Raw genomic sequence first — 22,711 nt, forward strand, 5'->3', positions numbered from 1 at the left:
ATAGAATCAACATAATCCCAATCAAAACCCCAGCAGTATTTTTATAGAAAGTTATAAGACGACTCTAAAATTGATATGGGAATGCAAACAACCTAGAATAGCAAAGACAATCTTGAAGAAGAGGAATTAAATTGGTAAATTTTGGTGGTATAAGTTTTACACTATCTGATTTCAAGATTTACTGTAAAGATACAATAATTAAAGGGCAAAAAGAAAGAAAACAGATTAGTGGAACTGAATATAGAGTCCAGAAATAGCCCCCACATATACAACAGAGACTCCATATATAGACTCACATAACTGACAAAGTTGACACTGAAATCAACTGGGAAAGAGTGGTCTTTTCAATTAAAGGTACTGTGCCACCTGGCTATCCATATGAAAAAATATGTAGGTCTTGATTACATCTCATACTAGATTTAAACATGAAATGTCAAATAACAAAGCTTTCTGAAGAAAACAAAGAACGTCTTTGTAATCTTGGAGTAGCCAAAGATTTCTTAAACAGGACACAGAAAAGAGCTAACCATAAAAAAAATGATAAATTGGACTACACTGAAGTTAATATAAAAGATTTTCTATAAATCATTAAGAAAAAGACAATCCAACAGAAACATGGAAAAGAAGTTGAACAAGCATACCACAATAGAGGATATCCAAATGGCCAATAAACATATGAAAAGACATTAACATCACTGCTCCGGAAAATGCAATATAAAACCACAACAAAATACCATTACACACCCACCAGAAGGGCTAAGCTGAAAAAAAGGGGAAAAAAAGAAAATGCTAGGCGTTGGCAAGGATATAAAACAACCAAAACTCTCATTCAATGCTGGTAAGAGTGTAATTGATACAACTACTTTGGAAAATCCTTAGGCAATATCTATTATTCTAAAGGTAAACATACATATGCTGTATGATCTAGTAATCACATTCTTTGGTATATACCTAACAGAAATGCATACATAAATTTACCAATAGATGTGTTCTGGAATACACTATCCACAACTGTCCCCACAAAGAAACTACCCAAATGCACATCTATAGTAGAATGGATAAACTGTAGTATATTCTCCCAATGGGATACAGATGAAGACTTACCACAATTGGAGATCTTCAAAAGAATGGGTTACGGGCTCAGAAATACATAAACCAGCTTTCTGTAAGGAAGAGCGTATAACAAATTGCTAGTATGGCATGACTATAAAAGGCAATCATATACCTTTATGGAATGGTCATGAAATCACACCTGTGTGACAATATGTCGATTACAGAAGGAACTGCTCAGAGATTTAGAAGCTTAGGAGTCCTAGATTCTATTCCGATAAAATGCAACACTGATTAAAGTGGCACTGCAAAGTTCGATGTTTATATAACTGACAGCAACTGGCGTATTCTGGCCCAGAAAGTGATACTGGGATGAGGCATTCAGAACAAGCTGATTCTCCGGGTGAGCAGAGAAAACAACCCAGAGTTCAACTGTGACAGACAGTGACTATATAAACCAGTTCTTGACTCTAACCCTTTCTGAGTTCAGTGAACCCCTTCCGCGGTCATAGAAAGCAGTCACTGGGGAGGTGGGAGGAGACAGCTGCAATCGGAGTGCTTGAGTGAACCCATTCCCCTGGCAGCTTCTTCCCCTCCTTCCCATCTCTTTCTGCCTTTTCACAGGAATGGGCTGTGTAAGATCCCTGGGCCATGGCATCCAGGTGGTGCAGACAAACGGGACAATCTGTAGGTGCTATACTTTACAGACACTTAAAAGATAAGACGCTAGACCACAAGGTACTTATTGTATCATATAGTTAAAAAGTGAAAAAGGGAGGAAAAACCCGAGAAGTACAAAAGGAACTTAGAAAAAGAATGAACACCAAAAGGGAAGGCTTCATGGAGGGAGGAGGATTTATGTTGGGGTGGGGGGACTACACACTTGGGGCTGCATGGGAAGGCTGTTCAAGGAACAATTCCTCACAAGCAAAGGCCAGAAAGCAGAAAAGTTGTAGCCCCTAATAAAGGCAGAGACGAGAGGGAGACACCATCATGGCAAGTGAGCCATGCCTCACACAGGGGTGATGTTCTGATGAAACCACCTGCTCGGGGCCTTTGTAACTTGCTGTTCCACGATATATCCTCACAGCTTGCTCTCTCATCTTTCAGGGCTTTACTCAAATGTGAATTCTGAGGGAGGCCTTCTCTGATCACCCCAATTTAAAACTGCAACCCATCCTCACTCCTCTCCTGCCCTGCACTCCCAATCTCCTTCCCCTGTCTTTGAAATTTTCCTCCATAGCATTTAGTACCATCTGTCAAACCAAGTTATCCACCTATTTATTTGTTTATTGTCTCTCTCTTCCCACTAAAATATAAGCTCTATGAGGGCAGTAATAGTTGACAGTTTTGTTTATTGCTTCCAGCAAAGAGCAGGCATTCAATAAATGCTTGTTGAATCAATCACCATAGACCAAGGTCTGGCTCTCTTTGGTGGATCTTTGATATCAGATATGTGTGAACTGGAGTCTGGGAAAAACCCACCATCCTCTTCTTCTCCTGGGGTGAGTTATTCCTACAGGTAGTTGATCTCATCCATTACAGGAGGATCTTACTAGATTCACTCTCAGGAGGCAATCATAGTTCTAGATTTTGACTGTATGCCAGCCCATTTTTAGGGTGTTTCCAGACAGAATGAGTATGAGAACAGGAATCTGACAATCTGGGTGATAGTCCTGGCTCTGACAGTACCTGATCTGTGGTTTCCATGAATTTTAGTTTCTTCAACATAAAATAAACTTGGTGGATAAGATGATCTCTAAAACTTCTAACTTTGAATTAACTAGCACATGGTAGAAAGACTGGGTTTAGATCCCAGAAAAAAGAGTTTAAATAAAAGAATTGCCAACACAAGTTCTTGACTAGAAAGAAGAGAATTAATATTTGTTGAAAAAACCCACCATATGCTAGGCAATGTACATAAATAAATTCCTTGTCCACAAGCTGAGTAACACAAGGTTCAGACAGATTAAGTGATGCCCAAGGTTACACAGCAAGCAGTGGGATTCACGTCAAGCCTGTGTGACTCCAAAGGCTGTATGCATTCTTTTCACTACACCAGAGGTTTCCAACCCAACTGTTTATCAGAACCAAGGGGAAACAATGTAAGTACAGATTCCTGGGCCTCACACCAGATCTACTGAATCAGAATCTATGTTGGGGGTGGGGTGGAACAGGTATGTTTTGGGAATCTATTATATAAAAGCTTGCAAGGTCAGTCTGATGATCCATGAAGTTGCTAAGAGAGTAGAGTAGATCTTAAATGTTCTTACCACACACACAAAAGGGTAATTTTGTGAGGTGATGGAGGTGTTAACTAACCTTATTGTGGTAATCATTCTCAATATATATATACACTGATATGTGTATCAAATCATTACATTGTACATCTTAAATTTTACAATGTTGTATCTCAATAAAGATGGGGGAACAAAGAAAAAGAAGGCTAAGTAGGAGTGGGGAGACAGGACTCCCACTTCTACCTAACAGTAATTAGGAGCCCTCCCTCATGGGTGTCAAAGGAGGCTGAGTGAGGAATCTGGACTTCTACCTACACTTGGAAGTAACAAGGTTGGTCCCCCCACCCCTGCCTTATCCTGCCAGAGTGGTTTCAGAGGAAGCCAACTAAAAAGAAAACTTCTATAAGGTCCAGAATCTTAGAACATAATACAAAAATGTCCAGTCAAAAATCATTCACCATACCCAAGAACCAGGAAGATCTCCAAATGAATAAAAAAAGAAAAATCAATCAATATACGTTAACACTAAGATGACAGAGACATTAGAATTATCTGACAAAGTTATTAAAGCAGCTGTGATGAAAATGCTTCAATAAGCGATTATGAACTTGTTTAAAACAAAAGAACAGAAAACCTCAGGAAAGAAATAGAAGATACAAAGAAGAAACAAACAGAAATTTTAGAACTGAAAAATTCAATAACAAAAAGCTCAGCGGATGGGCTCAACAGGAGAATGGAGGGGACAAAGGAAAGAATCTGTAACATGGAAGACAGAATAAGAGAAATTACTCAATCTGAACAACAAAGAGAAAACAGACTGAAAAGAGGCTCAGGGACCTATGGGACTATAACAAATGATTTAAGCATCCCAGCATGAGAAAAGAAAAAGGGCAGGGTTGAAAAAGTACTCAAAACACTGAAAGCTCCCCAAATTTGGCAAGAGACATAAATCTATATACTCAAGAAGCTGAGTGAACTCTAAACAGGATTACCCCAAAGAAATTTGCACCAATTATAATTAAAATTAAAAGTTGTGAAAACAAATGACAAAAAATCTTGAAAGCAGCCAGAGAAAAATGATACCTTGCCTATACGGGAAAAACTATTTGAATGACACTGGATTTTTCCTCAGAAGCCATGTAGGCCAGAAGGAAGCAACACAATAATTTTCAGGTGCTCAAAAGAAAAAAAAAGAACTGTCAACACAGAATCCTATACCCAGCAAAAATGTCCATCAGGAAAAAAAAAAAAAAAATTGGAATGAACTGGAAAGATATCCTCAGATGAAGGAAAACTAAGAGAATTTGTCACCAGCAGGCCTACTCTACAAGAATGGCTAAAGGAAATTCTCTAAACAGAAAGGAAACGTTAAAAAAAAGAATCTTGGGGCTTCCCTGGTGGCGCAGTGATTGAGAGTCTGCCTGCTAATGCAGGGGACATGGGTTCGTGCCCCGGTCCGGGAAGATCCCACATGCTGCGGAGCGGCTGGGCCCGTGAGCCATGGCTGCTGAGCCTGTGCGTCTGGAGAGACCACAGCAGTAAGAGGCCCGCGTACCGCAAAAAAAAAAAAAAAAAAAAAAAAAAGAATCTTGGAACATCAAAGAGGAAGAAAGAACATGGTAAATAAAAATATGTATAAATACAATAGGTTTTTTTTATTCTTTTAAATTTTCTAAATTGTGTCTGATAGTTAAAGCAAAAATTATAACACTGACTGATGTGGTTCTAAATGTATCTAGAGGAAATATTTCAGACAAATATAAACAGGAAAGGGTAAAGAGACATAAAGGAAGTAAGGTACAGGGTTTCCCTGGTGGCGCAGTGGTTGAGAGTCCGCCTGCTGATGCAGGGGATGCGGGTTTGTGCCCTGATCCGGGAGGATCCCACATGCCGTGGAGCGGCTGGCCCCGTGAGCCATGGCCGCTGAGCCTGTGCGTCCGGAGCCTGTGCTCCGCAACGGGAGAGGCCACAACAGTGAGAGGCCCACATACGAAAAAAAAAAAAAAGGAAGTAAGGTACATATACTTCACTAGACCTGTCAAAAATAAGTTATATACACATAATATGATACCTAGAAGAACCACTAAAATGGTTATACAAAGAGATACACTCAGAAACACTATAGATAAATTGAATGGAATTCTAAAAAATGTTCAAGTAAAGGAAGGCTGGAGAAAAAAAGAAAATGGAGAAACAAAAAAACAGAACAAACAGAAAACAAAAGAATTAAATTTCAGACTTAACCTCTAACATATCAATAATTATATTAAATATAAAATGTCTAAATACACCAATAAAAAATGACTGTCAGAGTTGGTTAAAAAATATAACTTAACTACATGCTGTTTACAAGAAACTCACTTCAAACATAATGATACAGTCAGGTTGAAAGTAAAAAGATGGAAAAAGATATTATCATATAAACATTAATCAAAGGAAAGCAAGACTAGCTATATTAATACCAGATAAAGTGGACTTCAGAGCAAAAAAATTACCAGAGACAAAGAAGGACATTATACAATGATTAAAGGGTAAATCTATGAAGAAGACATAGTAATCTTAAGTGTGTATGCACAAAACAGAGATGCAAAATGTGTGAAGCAAAAATGGATAAAACTGAAAGGAAAAGTATAGGTGGTCACCACAAGTATAGGTGGTGACTTCAACATTCCTCTCTCAACAACTGATAGAATAGCAATTATAACACAAGAGCTCAACTACACCAACCAACATTTACATAATTGACATTTACAGAATACTATTGACAGTAGGATATACATTCTTTTCAAGTGTCCACAGAACACACACCAAGATAGACCATATCCTGGACCACAGAATAAACCTCAACAAATTTAAAAGAACTAAAATCATACAGTGTGTTCCCTAACCACGATGGAATCAAACTAGAAATTACTAATAGAGAGAGAACAGGAAAATCTTCACACACCTGGAAATTAAGCAACACATTTCTAAATAATTCATGGATCAAGGAGGAAATGTCATGGGAAAATTTTACAAAATACATGGAAATGAGTGAAAATAAAAGTTCAACAAATCAAAATTTGTAAGATGTAGGTACAGCCGTGCTGAAAGGGAAATTTATAGTACTAAATATATATATTAGAAAAGAGGAAAGCTCTTAAATGAATATCAATAATCTAAACTCCCACAGCAAGAACCTAGAAAAAGACAAAGAAAATAAAATAAAATAAAGCAAAATAAATCCAAAGCAAGCAGAAGGAAGAAATAATAAAAATCAGAGCAGGAATTGAAGTTTAAAACAAAAAATAGAGAAAATCAATGAACCAAAGAAATGGTTTAGAGAGATCAATAAAATTGACTTCTAACTAGACTGATGGGGGTGGGGGGAGGGAGAGGGAGAGAGAGGGAGAGAGGGAAGGAGGGAGGGAGGGAGGGAAGGAGGGAGGGAGGGAGGGAAGGAGGGAGAGAGAGAGGAATTTCCAATACCAGTCCTACAGACTGCAGATATCAAAGGATAATACAGGAATACCACAAATAATTTTATACACATAAATTTGACAGATGAAATGGCAAATTTCTCAAAAAATACAAACTACCACAATTCACACAAGCTGAAATAGATTACTGAACAGCCTTATAAGGAAACTGAATTTATTGTTTAAAGACTCCCAAAATCAAAGAAAAAAGAAAGAAGAAACCTTCAGGCCAAGATGGTTTCACTGCAGATTTCTACCAAGCATTTAAAGAAAATTAACACCAGTTCTACACAATCTTCTAGAAATGGAAGAAGAAGAAACACTTTTCAATCCATTTTTTGAAGCTAGTATTACCCTGATACCAAAACTCAATAAAGATAATATAAAAAAATTTTTAAACGGCAGACCAATTTCCCTCATGAATATAGATGCCAAAATCCCAAACAAAATATGAGGAAATATAATTCAGCAGTATGTAAAAAGAATTACACACCATGACAAAGTAGGACTAAATTCCAGGGATGTAAGGTTGGCTCAATATTTGAAAATCAATCACTGTTATCAATATTAACAGGCTAAAGAAGATAAATCACATAATTATATCATCCTCATCTTTCTGACCTCTAAATGTTGAAGTGTCCTAGGACTTAGTCACTGGGCCTCTTTTCTTTCTATACCTATTCCCCCTTATGACTCCCACATTTATAGCTCTACCTAAGATCTCTCCCTTGAACTCCAGACCCATAAACCCAATTGCCTATGAGATACCTCTACTTGGACAGGCATTTCCAATTAGACACATACAAATCTAAACTCCTGCTCTTACTACCCAAACCAGCTCTTCCCACAGTTCAGTACATACATGCAAACTCCATTCTTATGGTTGCTTAGGCTAAAACCCTTAGGGCCATATAAGCTCTTGCTTCTTTTATACCTCATACCTATGCTGTCAGTTAATCCTGTGATCTCTTCCTCTAAAATAGCCCCAGAATCTGACCCTTTCTCACAACCTCCACCCTGGTCTGAGTCTTCCTTTCACCTGAGTTATCACAACAGCAGAACTGGTCCTCCTGCTCCTACCTTTGCACCCTTACTGTCTATTTTCTACTTAATAGCCACATGCTCCTCTTTTGCTCAAAATGGTCCAATGGACTCTTGTTTCATTCCGAGTAATATCCAAAGTCCTTACTATTGCCTATAGTCCCCCACATGATATGGTCCCTGGCAACTTTTCTAAGCTCATTTCTAGCCTTCTGGTTCACATCACTTGAGCTGTCCTCCTTGCTGGTCCTTGAAAATGCCAATAATGGTCTGACCTCAGGACTCTGCACTTGGTTTTCCCTCTGCCTGGAACATTCACCACATAGCATAGGGCTTGTTCTCTCATTACTTTGAAGGCTGTGATCAAATGTCACCATATCAGTGAGGCCTTCTCTGACCAGTATATATAATACACGCCTATCCGCCCATATGTGCATTCCTCATACCTCTTACCTTCCTTTATTTTTATTCAAGGCATTTATAACTTTCAGGCTCATTTTACACACGTTTATCTTCCCCTGCAGAAGGTAAGCTTCCCAGGACATGGATTCTGTCTGTTTGCCTAGAATAGTGATTCAGACATAGGTTCTCAAAAATTATCGGCTGAATGAATAAATCAACCACTGGCTTGGGAGTGAAGAATTGGGGATAAGATAACCTTGATTTGATTCCTGGTTCTGTCATTTCTTGTGTCCAAGTGACACTGATTACTCACCCATGTTTAATGTTTTCTCATTTGTCAAATACTGATAATAACCCATACCCCACAGGACTGTTGTAAGGATTAAATAAAAGAATGTTCATAATGTGCTTAATACACAGTGACTTGGTATAAAAGTGCTCAGTATATGACACTGTTACTTAATACAGAAAGATGGCCTAGATTTGGACTCAAAGGCCCTAGGTTATAATTATGACTAGATATTGAGAGTGATTTTAAGCTATTCACTTATTTTATATTAATTCACTCAGTCAGCTACGAATAAGGTGCTGGGGTAAAAAAGATAGATAAAGTAGAGTCCCTTCCCTCTAACCTTAGTTATGTGATCTTGGGTAGGTCACCCAAGCTCCCTCAGCCTCATTTGCCAAATGGGAATAGCATAATACCTATTGCATAGCTTTGTTGTATTAAATGAGTCACTATGTGAAAACACAGTGTCTAGCCCATAGCAGCAGCTCGTTATGTTGGCTATGATTATGATGATTCCATTCTGAAGGAGGAGTAAAAGCACCTAAGCGAAGAACAGTGCAGTATGAGCAAAAACAGGCATCAACTAGTACAGCGCCTCCTAACTGGAATCTGCCCACAACCGGTCAGTTCCACTATGATCAGGACATTTAAAAATTCTACTATGTCAAAAAAAAAAAAAAAAATTCTACTATGTCTACAATAACCTAACTCCCTACCACCACCCCACAGCAGTTAGAACAAATTTCTCTGCTGATGTGATAACTGGAATTTAAAACTTTTTAAAAACAGTTAAAGGATAGAGTCTCAAATAGTGTTTCTTCAAGGAGGTCAACGAACCCACTGACTTCCTTACCCCACTCCCTCACAAAGTTAACATGTATTACTTAAGTTTGAGCAATAGTCAAATGAACCCCCAGAAGGCAGCCTGTAACTCCCTGAATACAACAACCAACTGAGAGCCGGGAGCACAAGGGTGTGTTTGACGGCGGTCCTGTCACAGACTAAACATCGGAACTGGCCACTAAAGGTGGTCCTGGAGGCCTAGTGGGAGCCCACCGCGTGAGAAGTCACCTTTGGAAAAAGAACAGCAAGAGCCAAGGCGTGGAGGCGTGAAAAGGGCACGTGGGTGGCTTGGCAGAACCAAAAAAGGCTTTTTGTGGGGGGCGGCCAGAGAGCAGGACACGTACAGAGGAAGAGTGCTGCTGGGGCCTGGCAGGTGAGGGAGAAAGGTCCCGTTCCATTCCCAGGTCATGATCTCTCTGCCTCAGCATACCCTCAGGATCCCCCTCTAAGGGCTCGCGGTTGCTATCTCCCTCTCGTTCGCGCCACTCTCCCTTACCTCGTCTTCCAGCCTTTCCCTCACTCTCGCACCTCCTCTGCCGCGCCGGAAATGACGCATAACTCGCGCGCCGCACCACGCCAGAAAGGTTCTGCGGGAGCGGGAGAAAGGGTTCCGGTGACACTCACTGCGCCGGCGTGCAGGCGCGAGCGGTCAAAGCGCCTTCCGGAGGCCGCCGAAGTGCGACCTTTTCCCTGTCTGTCGCTTTCGGAGTGCTCCGAGCGAGATTCAAAGAGGCATTCGCCACGGGAGGGGTGTTTTACTACACTCTGACTCCCCCCGGTGCCCCGCCACTCCGGCCCTTGCCCTTTGACCCTGCTCTCGCGGCGGGGTGAGAGGTCGGTGGCCATCTTGTGGCGGCGGCGCGGGCGGCTGTTACTGCGGAGACCCATCCCCTCCCCCTCCTGGCTCCCCGGCCGTCTGTCAGTCATAAAGAGTCCCGCAGGCCGCCAGGTGAGGTTCCGGCCTCGTGCCGTCGCTCTCCCCGCCGCACTGGGCGGCCCAGGCCGATCCCTGCCGGGCCTCACCGCCGCCACCATGTCCTCCTTCTCCGAGTCGGCGCTGGAGAAGAAGCTCTCAGAGCTGAGCAACTCTCAGCAGAGCGTGCAGACCCTCTCCCTGTGGCTCATCCACCACCGCAAGCACGCGGGACCCATCGTCTCGGTGTGGCACCGCGAGCTCCGCAAAGGTAAACACTCTCTCTACCCCCATGGGTCCTCCTCCCGGGTAGCCCTCTCCCGCACCCCGTCCCGAGGCCCCTCTAGCTTCTTAGCTGAGCCTGGCTTTCCAGGCCTGGGCCTCTGATTGATTGCGCTTCTGAGGTTGGAGACAGTGTTATCCCCATTTCTCGGAGAAGGAAACCGAGGCCTGGGAAGGTTTAAGGTACTTGTCTGAGGTTCCACCGACCGGGGCTCAGGACTCCCAGTTAATCCAGCCGCTTTCCTCTCCGGCTCCTCCTGACACTTGTGACCATTATTCTCTCGGCAGCGTTGAGCGCCTGGTGGAGGGTGCAGGCCTTAGCCTGTTGTGTGCCAGGCAGTTGCTGGGCATTCGGAGTAAGATTACCTAGATCGAGCCCTTGGCTCAGCCACTTGCTAGCTGAGTGATATCGGGCAAGTTTCTTCTCTCTAAGCCTCTGTTTTCTCATCTGTCAAGAGGACAAGGGTAACTGCCGCTTCCAGAGCCTTTATTCTGTGCAGTCACTGTGCTAGGACCTTATGTATATCCTCGCACTTAGTCCTGAGCACTGCCCTGGGAAGTGGGTACAGTCACTGCCCTTGCAGAGAAGTCAAGGGGCCACCCCACCTAGACCTTGCCTCTCAGGTTCCTCTTCTCATGCAGCTCTCCTTGGTTCTAGACCCTGCTCAGCATCTGGCAGCCACTGATTGAGCTCAGCCTGTTGTGTGCCAGGCACTGGCTTGGGAGCTTGATAGCATGTTGGCTCCAGAGGCCAAGTGCCTCTGGAGCCTGACTTTGCCATTTACTGAGCCCCCCGCAGCTTCACCTCTCTTTGCCTCAGTTTCCTGATCTGTAAAATAGAGATAATGATAACTGATACTGTGCCTTTGTTCTGTGCCAAGTGCAGTACTGATATCATTACATACATTGTCATTTTTTACGGTCTCAGAGTTCTGTGCAGTAGGAGCTCAGCAGATGAGAAAAAAACGGAGGCTCAAACAACTTGGGGTGAAGAGTAAACAGGATAATCCACATGAACATCTAGCATGGTGTCAGGCAGAGTGTAGGCACTGGATAAATAATGGTGAGGTGGGATACTGATTACTCAGTGTGGGGCATGTTCTTTGCCTCAAATTGCTTACAGTCTGCTGGGGAAAGATGGGCACCTACACAGCTATCTGATACCCCAGTGAGCTTCATAGCAGAAAGCTGAGCAAATGAAGCTTAACGCTGTTTTGGACAGCCTGTATGTGGTAGGCCCTTTATAGCATAGGAAGTAACTCTACATGTGTTCTCTGCTATCTGTGAGGTCAGGATGTCACTCTGTTTTACAGATGAGGAGACTGAAGTGGCTAAGGGGTATTTTCAAGGCCTTAGAACTAGTGAGGCTCAGACTACATCAGACTGGCAGACACCAAAATCCAGGATTCTTTCAGGAGACCCAGTTCTAGTCCTCTGGCAGAGACCCCCCGCCCCCCAAATATCGTGTGCTGTACTGAGATGGGGGTCCCCTCAGCCCTCAGGGTAGTTGGGGGATAGATCCTGGGCCTCCCAGAGCCCCATTCATGTACCCCACTGTGCCATCCAGATATCATTTCTGTCATCTGAGATGTGGCGGAAAAATTCGAATTGCTTTCTACAGGATCCTATCTGGTAGGATCTCAGAGGCACGTCAAAATCCACCTCAGGTGTCACTTTTGTGAAGCCATCTTGATTCCCCACCTCACCCTATTTGAGATACAGAAAATAAAGAGTACTTTCGTTTATGAAGCTCCTTTAACCCTAATCTCATATGATGAAACCTTAAGTTGTAAGTAGGTCAGCATTATTATCCCCATTTTATAGATGAGAAGATACAGATATGAAGAGATGAAGTGCTTTGTTAATGAGTGTATAGTTGGGACATTAGCCCAGAGCTCCGAGACACCGAAACTTGTTTTCAGGTACCCGGTGCATCAGTGCACTTAATAAGTGAAGGTGATCATCTTACTCCAACCAAACCCGTAGTGCTTTTTTTTTTTTTTTTTTTTGTGGTACGCGGGCCTTTCACCGCTGTGGCCTCTCCCATTGCAGAGCACAGGCTCGGGATGCGCAGGCTCAGCGGCCATGGCTCACGGGCCCAGCCGCTCCGCGGCATGTGGGATTTTCCCGGACCGGGGCACGAACCCGTGTCCCCTGCATCGGCAGGCGGACTCTCAACCACTGCGCCACCAGGGAAGCCCAGTGCTTTTATTTATTAGAATTAATCTGCATTTATTTCATTCTTACTAGTTATGTCTCTTTCACTGCATTATGTTTTGAGGGAGAAACTAGCTCTTCTAGTTGTCCGTAATGTACATAACATTTAGCATGGTGCCTGTTAACAGAGTTAAAAAATAGTTCAGGTGTTAAATTGTGGTCTCTTGACATCATTTTCATGGCTGAGTAAAGGATCCAAGCGGCACTGTCTAATAGAGCTTTCTGTGATGAGAGAAATGTTTTATATCTGCTGTGCAACAAGGTAGCCTCTTGCCATGAGCACTTGAAATGTGTGACTAAGGAAGTAAACTTTCAAATAAATACAATTGAAAATTTAGTTCCTGAGTTTTGTTAGCTACAAATCAGATGTTCAGTAGCCACATGTGGCTAGTGGCTATCATACTGAACAGTGCAGAACTAGAGGATGCTCTTCCAAGCATCAGTGTACAGTTTCCTAATACCCAGCCTTCCTTCATGAATTGAAAATGCCCCCGCACTGAAGTGGAAAAAGATTTTGTGCCCTAATGTTAGAATTGACTAGCCCTTTAGGTTCTAGCCCACCCTGAATCTTTAAAAATGGACATTTCTATCTATAGCCAAGTCATTTCCTTAAGACATTTCACAAACCGTCTCTGTTTTGCCACCAAATATTTATGAGACTTTAAAAGTTTTCTTTTTCCTGCTTAAGTACTACTTCTATTCATGATGTGTTATTTTCTTTCCATTCCCTAGGAATAATTCTTAATTTATCCCTTTGGGCTCTGTTCTAGGTAGAACTTCTCCCTTTCTTTTTGCAGCAGTTTGGTGTAAAATACCCTAAGATGAACATTTTTTAGTAGTGCTTTTGTACCTTACGTTTGTACTACTACTACCTTTAGTAGTGCAGGTAAATAGGCCTTTTTTTAAAAAAAAAATTGCTTTCTCTAGATGTCAAAACCAGCCAAACAAGTGAAAAATTTTGGTCAGCCAGTAATTTAAACTTTGCTCAATAACTATTTCAACCAGTTTGGAATGGGCCTCGGTAGGGAGTGAAAGAATCCATACTGACATATTGGAAAGACATTTGAACAAGTGAGTTACCACCCAGGGCTGGAGTAGAGGGTGTGTGTGTTGTGTGTATTATGACCTTGTGTGTTCAAGTGCTCTAGGGCTTTGTGGGTTTTTGTTGTTGTTTGTTTGTTTTGGCCGCACTGCGAGGCTTGTGGGATCTTAGTTCCCTGACCAGGGATCGAACCCCGGCCCCTCAGAAGTGAGAGCGAGGAGTCCTAACCACTGGACCTCCAGGGAATTCCCTTTAGGGTTTTGTTTTGTTACCTTTACACACATGGTGCTCATGTTGATTATTCAGGATGCTGGATGTGGAGGGGAAAAGTTTTATCCTGAATTCCCATTGCTAAGTTTGAGGGTGATGAGAATTAATTGGCATTGTAGATAGTGAAAACCTTGGCTATCTTAGCTATCACATTTGTAATACTGCAAAACGTTTCAGGTCTTGAATGGCCAAATTGACATTTTACAATATGGATTCTGGGTTTTTTAACATAAAGTATATTAGTCCGATTTGCTTTGTAGAAGTTCTGTTTTACTTTTTTTTTTTTTTTTAATATTTATTTATTTATCTTTGGCTGCTTTGGGTCTTTGTTGCTGGTGCGGGCTTTTCTCTAGTTGTGGTGAGTGGGGACTACTCTTCGTTGCGGTGCACGTGCTTCTTACTGTGGTGGCTTCCCTTGTTGCAGAGCGCAGGCTCTAGGTGTGGGGGCTTCAGTAGTTGTGGCTCGCGGGCTCTAGAGCGCATGCTCAGTAGTCGTGGTGCACGGGCTTAGTTGCTCCGCGGCATGTGGAATCTTCCTGGACCAGGCTTCCAACCTGTGTCCCCTGCATTGGCAGACAGATTCTTAACCACTGCGTCACCAGGGAAGCCCTCTTTTACTTTTAAATCTAACTTTCATGGCGTTATAAACTTGGTAGTTTAACTTGCTGCAACATCCTAGAACAGGGTTTGCTTTAAAAAAAAAAAAAAAAAGCTTTTTGCTGTAATCATACCTTTGTAGCAACAGTGGGATATTGAAGCTATTGACACTTTTGTTCTGTTTTCGAATAATAATTAGAACAGTTAAAGATAGCTCCAGGTTTTCAATATTCTCATCAGTTGGCCATCTAAACTAGGTTATTATCAGGTTAATGCATTTCAGGATATCCATATTTAATTTTATGGGCACTTTAAGTCATCAGTTTCAACTATAACATGCTTTAAAAATCTTGTTTTTAACTTGTTATTCTCCTGTAGCCACATTTTAAAATGTCAGATCTTGAGCTTGCTGTGTCAGAATTTAGACATGCTGTGTGCATTTCAAAAGAAACAGGAATGGTTTCTGAGAGCAGTGGAGTAAGGACTAGTAATTCAGGTGTAAAGATTGACATAGGGCTTGCTTGAGTCTTTTGGGCACTTTGACATTGGAGAAAACTTAATGTTTTGAACTATCTGATTGTGTTATTATTTATTTCTTTTAAAAGAAAACTGGGACCAAAAATGATAGTGATGTAACTTTACGGTTGAAAAGTTATGTGCATAGAAGCCAGGAAATTCAGTAATATTCCCCCAAGCAACTGTAACTCAGACATATTGCATGAGGTTTTTATGGTTTAATGCATGCTACCATATAGAGTAATAGGAAATACTACATTTAGTAGGTATAAGAAAGAAGAATTATATTTTTTGTGGGAGCCATAATTTTGCATATCCAGATTTCAGACATGTGTAAACTTTCAGGGATCATGTAGCAATAATGTATATTTGTATTTTGAGATAAATATCCATTGGTGCATCTAGAGATTCCTCTGGATTGTGGAGTTGATAACATTGACTGATTATGGTTATTGGAATGTTGAAAGAAATTCTTGGTCTAGGAGCATAAATTACAAGTATCTTTTAAAACTGAAACTTAACTCAGTCTTTCATTCTATGGTATTTGATAATTAACAGTGAGTAAGAAATGCTCATTTTTGCAATATAATAAATGAAAATCTTGGTTTTAACATGTCTTCTGGAGATGTATTGACAGCTTATCCTTTAGGAATTGACTGGAGAATACTGACTGCTTATCCTTTAGGAATTTTCTTTGGATTATCTTAATTTTTACTGCCAATTAATTACCCTGACTAAAATAACACAGAAATTAAGACGGCGTATTCTTTTTTTTTTGAAAAACAATTTTATTGAACTATAATTCACATTCCACACAAATCACTCTTTTAGAATATACAATTCAATGGTTTTTAGTATGTTCGCAGTTATGCAACTATCACCACAATCAATTAAAATGGCGTATTCTTGTTTTTTAGTTTTTTCAAAATTGTATTCTCAATCCTGTTTTACTAGACACCTCCAGGAATCCCTTAAATTGTTTTTTTAAACATAGCAGTCTTGACCTCAAGTAGATAATGCTTGTCTTAGTGTTCTTTAGGAGTAGCTTAGGGCAGAAGAATGGTGGATTGAGAATTTCCTTGGTGTAAGCTAAATTATCTTCTTTTCTTTTTTTCCAGCCAAATCAAATAGAAAGCTTACTTTTCTGTACTTAGCCAATGATGTCATTCAAAACAGTAAAAGGAAAGGACCTGAATTCACTAGAGAATTTGAATCTGTCCTTGTGGATGCTTTTTCTCACGTTGCCAGGTATGTTTTCGGGTTTTTTGTTATGTTTTGTTTTTGAATGCATTACCTTTTCCTTTTTGTTCTTTCTTTTTTGTGTGTGATAGCGTTTGTAACTTGACAACTTCATACTTTAAAGAGAGGTACTTTATAGAGAGTTGCAGAGGCCAAATTGTGGTTTTATATTTTGCCTGAACCCTTGAGAACTATCTCAGACAAGTAAATATTTTGATGCATTGAAGGGACTCAGTCTAGCACTTGAAGCACATCTTTTCTCCTAGATGTATTCACTGTTGAATTCACTTCTTGAATGTGGTACTTTCCTTGGTTTGGCTGAGTTGTCTCATTAGCTTATGGTCAAAAAACAAAGCTAAATAGTACAAGGGAACTTTCCAGTAACAAAGCCTTAATAGCAAGAAATTAGTTGCTGTGCCTTTGTTTTTACTTACTTCTGGATGTCTACATGTCTAACTTAGTAAAAATAGTAGTCATTACTGTACCTGCAAAGATAGTAATTATTAGTGTGGAAAGTAGATATTTGCTCTGGCTCTGTCATATTAAGTGTGTGCCACTATTGTGTTTTGTGACAGAGGACGGGGGTGGGTAGAGCATACTTATAGCTGATATCACGGAAACTATACATTTAATTAAAAGTTTTACAAATCAATTTTATTTATTTAAAAACAAACTTTTTTGTAGATATGTTAGTTGCCTAGGAGGAGCAAAGAAAAACTATTTTTCACTAGAATATTAATAAGCAAATCAAACAAAACATCTTTGCCAAAGGAAACTGGGACGGGTGAGAAGGAGACTAGTGGGTTAAACGAAAATTGTTCTAAGGTCTAGAGTGTATGTGAAAGACCTTAAGTGTGAAAGTAAGTCTGGCATTCTGTGAAAGATTTGGAAAGTTTGAAGGAGTGAAATGAGAACTCCATCTAGCTTTGTAGAGATGGATGAAAGATTTTTGTTAGTCAACTGGCTTTCTTTTTTTTTTTTTTTTTTTTTTTTTGAACATGTATACTGAAAAAGCAGAATGTTTGGGGACTTGAAAAAATATTGAGTTGTCATAACAGAGAATAAGCTTAGAACAGACTACTAGAGTAGCCCTCTGAAATTGGAGACAGGCATTTTCCTGTTTTGAGGAGAGTCAGTTCAGTTTCCTAGACATTGACTGTAGCTCTGCCTCCAACACTGAGTGGCCTTGGATGTGTTACGTAGTTTTTTGAGCCCACATTTCCATGTTAGTTAAAAGGGAATGTCACCACCTGTCTCATTAGAGTTGTGAGGCTAAAGTAAAACAACAGTGCTCAATCCACAGTCTTTGCCCATTCATGGGAGTATACTATATTATAAACTATGTGAAGAGAAAAACTGTTTCTTTTTTGTTCTTTCCTGTATTCCAGACACCCAGTAGAGTATCTGGCACAGAGCTACTGGGTTTTGTACCTTTGGGAACACCATTTAGATAGTCTTGACGTGAATGGTGTCCCAGGAGCTGAGCAACATTGTGGTCTGTCCTGGCACAGAGTAGGGATTCAGTAAGTAGTTGTTGAATAAGTTAATAAATTTAGGGTATAAGAAATTGACTAAAGTAATTCCCTATAGGGATAGTAAACATAACATTTTTCCTTAAAAATTTAACAGTAATCATAAGCTGCTCCCAAATCAGAAAAGTGTAAGTAGAAAAGCGGGTGGGAGAGGGGGGATGAGCAATACCAGGATTAAAAATTTTTCTACTTGGTTATCATCTTAAAACCTATCTAGGAGACATTGTAAAAATGTCTTGGCAAATTCTGTGGCTTTATGGGGAAAATAGACCTGATCCTTTTAAATAAAAATAGATAGCTCTATTACCTTTCTTTTTTGCATTCTTCTAGTTCTTTTAAGGTCCCGTTCAGATATTATATTCAAGGTCCCCATGTCTCTAAGCTCCCTCCCCACCCCACCCGCATTATTAGAATAGAAAGTCCAGCCACACCACTTCAGTCCTGATGCACCTTATCAACAGTAAAAAGTGCTCTCTGTACAGTTTTTCTGTGGCCAATTGATGAACAAAGATAGTGTGGACCCATTAATATTGACTAAAATAGATTAGGAATCTCTTTATGATAATTTCCTGCCTCCTCCCTCAAACCCCCTACCCCCTAGGAAGGAAACAACAAACCTCTCAAGTCAGAGAAAGCTGCCAAGCTCATGAGGTAGTTTTAATTTGAATGGCAGTTTAAGTAACCAGACTTTAAACTTATTTTCCATACAAATGCCTTCTTGTTTTCTTCTCAGTTTGGAGATAGTTGTGCACTTAATCTTTCCTTCAAGATGTATTTAAGTGCCTTTGTGCAAAGTACTGATCCAGACACTAGGGGGGCAAGCAGTGAACAAGGCAGACAAGGACAAAATGAATAAGATACTTCTTTGAGAGTGATAATATGGACATAATAAAATAGAATGACGTTCTTGAGTGGGATCTCTTCTAGTGTGGTGAAGGAAGGCCTCTCTAAGGAAGTGACATTTGAGGTAATCATGCAAAATAGGAACAGCTATTAAAAAGAACCTAAGGTACAAATAATCTTGGCATGCTAAGAGGATCAGAATGAAGTCCATTGTGGTTAGAACACAAGGAACAAAGGGGAAGTCATATCCAGGTGAGATCAGAGAGGCAGGCAGGTAACAGTCACACATGCCTTGTAAGCCTTGGGAGAGAGTTAGGATTTTGTTCCGATGGGATGTCAGTGAGGAGTTTTAAGCAGGAGAATGATATATTCCAAATGCCTTGTTCAAAAATCCTTCCAGCTTGGGGTGGAGAATGGCTTATAAAGGCCAAGGGAGAGGCAGGGACATGAGGTAGAGGGTGTTGCTCTAGTGTAGGCTAGAGATGACATTGGCTAGGATTCAGGAACATTGAGGAAATAATAGCTTCCACTTGTTGAATGTTTACTTTGTTTACTTCATGGGTAGATTTGTGCCCCCCCCCCATGTAAAACTGATAGGATTAGTGGGAGCTTGGTAGTGAGGGGAAAGAGAAATCAAAGATTATTTCTAGGTTTTTGACATGAGTATGTGGATGGCTGATGGTGCTGTTTACCGAGGTGGAGTTTGAGGTAAAGATATGGTAGAGGGAATCAAGAGTTTTGTTTTGGCCATGTTAAGTTTGAGATGGCTAATAGAGATATTCCAAAGGGTGATGCCATATAGGCGGATGGATGAAACAGTCTTGAAGCTCAGTAGGAAATTGATTTCTGGAGACATAAATTTGGAATTATCACCATATACATATTTATTTCCTGTTATAACAGTCGTGGGTCCCCAAGACCACTTCCAGGTCCGGTGACTTGCTAGGAGGACTCACAGGACTTGGGTATAGTTGTGTTCCTGGCTATGATTTATTACAGTGAAAGGATATAAAGCAAAATTAGCAGAAGGGAAAAGGTGCAAGGGATGAAGTCCAGAGGAGACGAGGCATAAGCTTCCAAGAGTCCTTTCATAGTGGAGTCACATAAGACATACTTAATTCCTCCCCCTTTGAACTGTGGCAACAAATGTGAAGTTTTCTACCTGAGAAGCCCATTAGAGATGTAGTACCTAGGGATTTTGTTAGGGTTGGTCACAGGCACTCTGCCAAAATTCTAGGCTCCTGAAGGAAAGCAGGTGTTCAGCATAAACCATACTGTTTGTATAAACAGTTTAAGCACAGTAAACCACCCTTATCAGTTAGGAAATGATAGGCGCACTTCTGAAATCCAGGTTCCGAGATGCCAGTCAAGGGCCAACCTCGTGAGCAGGCCTGCTAAGGGCAGCAGTCTCAGGCCTCTATGTTAACTCTTTTCTACACAATTGCAAAGGACTGTTTCTGCTCTGCCTTTACATGAGGTGCTGTTGGAAGTGCTGAGGATACTTAGAAAGAATTTATGCCCTGAGTAGGCCTGCCATAGGCCTACTGTGCATGGGATAAGAGAGAAGTTCACAAATTATAGCGGGTGTACCAAGGCAGTGCCATTAGAGCTGCAGAGGAAGAAAAGGCCCCCACGCTGGCTTGGCAAGCCCTTTGGTATCCAGCTGACACTTCAAGCAGTAGTCCTACGTGTGTATAACACATACTTTTCACTTTTTAGATCACATTTTCAGTGGTTGAATTTATAAATATTTAGAATTAAGATACTAAGTTGTGTTCTGCAAAATAAGTTACATATGTACTTATTTATCATCTTTCAGTTTATTCATTGATAAGTGGCAAAGATTTTTTGTGTTTTTTCACTTAAAGATTTCTCAAGTTAGAATGGAGTTAATACAACTTGAAAAGATAGCTCCTTGTGTCATAAAATGACTTTTGCTTTGGTTGTATCCAATTTCAGGTGCTAAAGTGACTTCCACTTCATTGGAGCTACTTAGGGCAAAACCACATCAGTAAAAAGATTTCTTGACTGTTGTTTCTATATCTTTAGACCTTAGTTGGCAAAATTTGATTTACTGTAGTGCTCAAAGAATTAACCTATCATGGTTAATTATGTTCACTAATTAAAGTAGAGCACCCTTTTGGCTGTAGCCTTTAGTGGTGAAAGCCTTTTGAAAATCTTTTGGTTACAACAGGTTTGAGCATCCATTATCCACTATACAGTAGTGTGACTGCAACTGATTAAGACTATCAGTCTTAATCAAGCCCCAAATAGCCCCAGGAATGGTGGATGGTGGTTGGATGGGTGTTGTGCCCCTCCCAACCCTTTTAACTAAATCCTTGATAAGAATTTGTTTTCATGATTGGTTTCTCTTCTAAGAGAATTTGCAGAGAACAGATTTTATGTTAAAAGTACCGACCAGTTAAGTTCTGATTAGTTGTGATTTTGTTACAGTAGTTATAATGACTTTATTTTTCTAAAGCCTGCATTTCATCACATTAGGGACTTCCCATTGCCTTCAGGATAAAGGCCACATGTTTAGTATGGAATTTAAGGTCCTCTGTAATCTAATTCCACTGTATCCCTCCAGATTCTTCTGCTGTTTCCACCCCCCCACCCCACCCCACCCCACCCCATATAGTACTTCAGCCACCAGAATTACTCAGAACCTTTTGCTCTTCACCTTGTTCTCTTTTGGGGATTCCATTCAAGCGAGAGGAGGAAGCATGAGCATAGGCACACGTAACAGTGGCAGCAAGTGCTGAGTAGAAAATCCTTACCGTTGAGTGTTGCTAGAACATGAAGCCTCGGGTAGGGTGTGGAGAGGTGAGGGGCTGCTGGGTCAAGAACCTAGAGGTCAGGACCTAGGCCTTGTTCTTTGTATTCCAAGCACAGTATTTCAGAAATCTTAATGCGCAGATGAATGCTTAATTGATGTCTGACATGAATGACCTTGATGTGGTAAAATGGTCGTTGAAAGTTAACTAATTGTATGGCCTACTGAAACCTTTCTAACATTTTTTGGAAAAAACATTGCAATTAAATATTTACTGTGCTTGTTCTGGGGCATATAGCAGTGGGGGGAAAAGACAAATCCCTGCCCTTGTGGAAATCCCATACAAATGGAAAGAGAGTATAAACAACAGGGAAACCGTATATATAGCACATGAGAAGATAAATTGTGTGGAGAAAAATTAAGTAGGAGTAGGGAGTATAATTTTAAGTAGGGAGATGAGAGGATTCACTGAAAAGGTGCTGTGTGAATATACACACCTGAAGGAGGAGAGCAAAGGAGCCTTGCCTGGCCTGAGCCTTGGTTCCAAGCTAAGTGCAAAGGTCCTACACTTTAATGGCAGGAGGGCCAGGGAGCTGTTGAGGAGGGAGGGGAGAGTGAGGATAGGTGAGGTCAGAGAAATAATGGGCTGGGCTGAGAAGGGCTTTGTTGTAGGCTTCATTAGGACTTTCACTTTTATTCTGAAGGAGACCAGGAAGAACCATTGGAGGTTTTGAACAAAGGAGCAACATGATCTACCTTAACACAACAGTTAGGATTGGATTTTTAAAACTTGAGAATAGATGGTTGGAGGACAGGGTGGAAGCAGGGAGACTAGTAATGAGGCTGTTGCAGTAATCAGACAAGAGATGATAGTGGCTTGGATCAGGCTGAGAGCAGAGAAAGAGGTGAGAAGTAATTTGTTTCTAGATATATTCTGAAGCTGGAGTAGAGATGTTTTATTAGAAATATCAAGGTCATATCTTTAAGTTTTATAAATATCAGTGGAAATATTTTCCCCCTTTCCCCCTCACCCTGACCTCTGACTTAAAAAAAAAGCTTTACCAATAATTAATAATTAGTTTGTATGTATCCTGATTTAGTTAGTACTTTAACCCCCAATTTAGTGAAATTTGCCGCTAATAATTCATAAGTAATACAATC

The 22,711-nt window shown here is 40.7% G+C and overlaps 2 protein-coding genes across 2 annotated transcripts in view; one reads left to right on the forward strand and one right to left on the reverse strand.

Annotated features, from left to right (window-relative positions):
• Positions 1–9,833, reverse strand: part of TTI1 (TELO2 interacting protein 1) — a 43,081-nt gene extending 33,248 nt beyond the window's left edge. The window contains exon 1 of the mRNA XM_065892699.1: positions 9,820–9,833. The gene's annotated coding sequence lies outside the window, so the exon portion shown is untranslated. The remainder of the gene's footprint in view (positions 1–9,819) is intronic.
• Positions 9,834–10,354: 521 nt separating this feature from the next.
• RPRD1B (regulation of nuclear pre-mRNA domain containing 1B) overlaps positions 10,355–22,711 on the forward strand; it is a 53,007-nt gene continuing 40,650 nt past the window's right edge. The window contains exons 1-2 of the mRNA XM_065892754.1: positions 10,355–10,507; positions 16,279–16,408. Coding sequence (XP_065748826.1) covers positions 10,357–10,507; positions 16,279–16,408 — 281 coding nt within the window. The 5' untranslated portion in view covers positions 10,355–10,356. The remainder of the gene's footprint in view (positions 10,508–16,278; positions 16,409–22,711) is intronic.

This window comes from Phocoena phocoena, chromosome 15 (assembly GCF_963924675.1).
Source record: "Phocoena phocoena chromosome 15, mPhoPho1.1, whole genome shotgun sequence".
Lineage (NCBI taxonomy): Eukaryota > Metazoa > Chordata > Mammalia > Artiodactyla > Phocoenidae > Phocoena > Phocoena phocoena.